Genomic DNA, 2,806 nt, shown 5'->3' with positions numbered 1-2,806 from the left:
AACTCCATCAGAGTACCCCCAGGAGTGAAAGCTGCATCACAGTCTGCTGTGCTACTTTTTCCTAGGACAGAATGGACTGTCCCCAAAAAAACAAAGTAGATACTGATTTTTTCCACCACCAAATAACTCCTCTGTCAGTCAACCCACCACTCATTAAAAAACCCAGTGTGATCATTAACTGTCTGTTTCTACTCATCAACCCTCCCCGTCTCCCATTGCCGAGTCTAAGGTAAGCACATAAACAACCCCATGAGACACAATCCATCTCTTCATCACGAGTGTTGTTAACAAGCGGGTAAAAGCTTGGTGTATCAAGCCTGAAGCACGATTCTTATCTGTATTACTATTATGCAATTTTAACTTTTGATACTGAGAAAAACAAGTTCTGATGGGCTGCAGAAAGCCTATCAGAAGATTTATTTTGATAATGCCAAGTAACAGTATCAGATCAGAAACAGCTCAAGAGTCAACCAGGACTGAGTCTCGGCCACAAAAACTAAGCACTACGCAGCCATCCCAAGATCTATACTATATTTGGAAGAACGCTGTTTCTTTCCCTCTCTCACGTTACAAGTTGTTTCATTTACAGCAATCCCTCCTGAAAGCGCCGTGTCTTGCCTACACCAGGCAGTATTTTTAGGTGCAGATGTGCCAACCAAGCTAGACAATCTTGAAAGCCCTAGGAAGAGAGAAATTCTTTACGAAGGATACTGCACGCAGAGAACAAAAATATCCATCTTGCCCATGTAATTTTAACCTCTTGCTTGAAGACTGAATGAATTCATCTGGCAAAAACAATCACGAATGACAAACCTCTTGTCACAGACGCAGCGATGAGGTGCAATTTTTGTTTGCCATGCTTCTAAATAACAGAGCTCAGTCCATCAAGCTTTTAAGCCAAACTCCGGTATCATTTAATCTTAACAGAACAGCAAATGTAGAAGAAAGAAAAAACTACAGACATCAAACAAGAATGTGGAGACTGACCTAGTTCCTGAATCAGAGCTTTAACATCCCTTTCAAACCCATGAATTATGACAACAATTAGGCACAAATTTCAAGTCTTTCTGGAACCTTGCCTGCCAATGACATTTGCTTAGGCTTGCCTTTTTTTTTTTTGAACTTAGGTTCAACCTTATGACCCACTTAGGTCTTCTGCCTTTGCAATGATGCTGGTGAGGGACAGAGTGAGGTACCAACTCTCACACAGCTGCACAAAGAAAAGACTCTTGGAAAGATACACTTATGTCGGTAAAACCGGGCTCCTCCTTCTGAAAGGCATAAAAAGAGGCATACCAAGAGATGCACCACTTAGTTGGCCTAAGTTGCATTTGCATTAGCGTGGCAAAGGTCTACTAAGCCAGGTACAACAGCGGCAAAGTTCTCCCAGCCTCCAAGATGAATCCACAGCATCATCTCGCTGTGCTGTGCCACATCACCAGCAGTGCAGCACGACTCCTCCTGCACGCATCACAACACCCAGGGAAGCTGGCACGCCACACCAACCTCGAGATGTAGTCAGCCGCTCAACACAAGCTGTAGCTTTGGCACTTGCCTTGCAGATTTCCAGCTTGAGATCATAAAGTTCTTGATTAACTTCACAGGTGCTCATCATCTCTGCCACAGCTTTATGAATAAGACTATTCAAGACTCTGCAGCGTATGTTATCTTCTTTCCTAGTTTTTGTCTGGTCATCTTTCATTACAGACGCAAACTTGGTTGGTTTATACATCTAAAAAAACCCAAACACATTAATCAGTAGTTAGAAACTTGTATTAGGCAATTATATACAGTTTTGTGCACTCTAAGTATGCTCTTAGAATGCCATTACCGGAGGTGTGATGGCTTTGTATACATCTCATGCATACCAGGTGCTTCAATAAGGATTATTTCTGTTCACAAAACCTCTGACCTTCACGTATTACAGTGAAGGTTTCTTAGTTCAGCTACTGTGAAGAAAATTAACTCTGTCTTGACTAAAGCCATCACACTTAAGTTTATTATTTTGTAGCAAGTTATGCAGCTCGATAAATCAGTCTTCTAAAACACAGCATATATTAACGGAAAAGCATTGCTTGCATGGAGAACAAACATGAGAACTTGTTTTCCGTAAAACTACGCAGCTATACAGAAGTTTTAATCTCGATCAGTTCTCTGCTGTGTGCTGTGCCCAGAGAATGCTGGCACAGATGAAAGATCAGCGCAGAAGAGGCGACGGCCAAGGGGAGCCAAGCGGCTTCTCTGGACAGCAATCCCAGCACCTCATAGCAAACTGGAGCCCTAGTGCTCACTCACAAAACCCTGCTATTTCTCCGCCAGAAAACTTTTTTCCCGAAGCCAAACACCATGGCAGAAGCACCAGCCTGCTCCTCCTGGCACAGATAAACACAGCTCCTCCAAAGCTTGCACTTACCGTTTTAGGTCCCAGGGTAGGGCTGTCATACCAAAACTTCTTTCTTTTGGAAAAAAGGAAAGGAGACCAGCTTTATCTATCAGCACCTCGGAGAAACAGCGGGTTCCGCGTGTAATTAAAACGCCACCCGTCTGAAGGCACAGGGAGTTTTCCCCTCAGCTCCCGTGCGGTGCGGGGAGCGATGCTGCCCACCCCCGGCGGCAGCCGCACGTGGAGGGGGGAAAGAACAACCCTAAGGTCTGTGCCAGCCTTCCTCTGGCCGGTGTAACTCGGCACAGCAGCGGTATCACGGCCCCGCAGGCACCGGAGGTGCTGCTCGCGAGGCGACTCGCAGAGGGCGGCTCTTCCCCGTGCCACCGGGCACACGGGAGCGCATCGAGCCCCACAGCCCCG

At 45.7% G+C, this 2,806-nt stretch overlaps 1 protein-coding gene across 1 annotated transcript in view; it reads right to left on the bottom strand.

Annotated features, from left to right (window-relative positions):
* The window catches only part of RBFA (ribosome binding factor A (putative)), a gene marked incomplete at its 5' end in the record, with an annotated part of 9,872 nt that extends 7,416 nt beyond the window's left edge, over positions 1–2,456 (bottom strand). The window contains 2 exons of the mRNA XM_010150416.1: positions 1,556–1,732; positions 2,414–2,456. Coding sequence (XP_010148718.1) covers positions 1,556–1,732; positions 2,414–2,456 — 220 coding nt within the window. The remainder of the gene's footprint in view (positions 1–1,555; positions 1,733–2,413) is intronic.
* Positions 2,457–2,806: the final 350 nt, after the last annotated feature.

Source organism: Eurypyga helias, unplaced genomic scaffold (assembly GCF_000690775.1).
Source record: "Eurypyga helias isolate BGI_N326 unplaced genomic scaffold, ASM69077v1 scaffold49064, whole genome shotgun sequence".
Classification (NCBI taxonomy): domain Eukaryota; kingdom Metazoa; phylum Chordata; class Aves; order Eurypygiformes; family Eurypygidae; genus Eurypyga; species Eurypyga helias.
The sequence above is the reverse complement of the archived record's forward strand: the minus strand, read 5'-3'. Positions and strand labels throughout refer to the sequence as shown.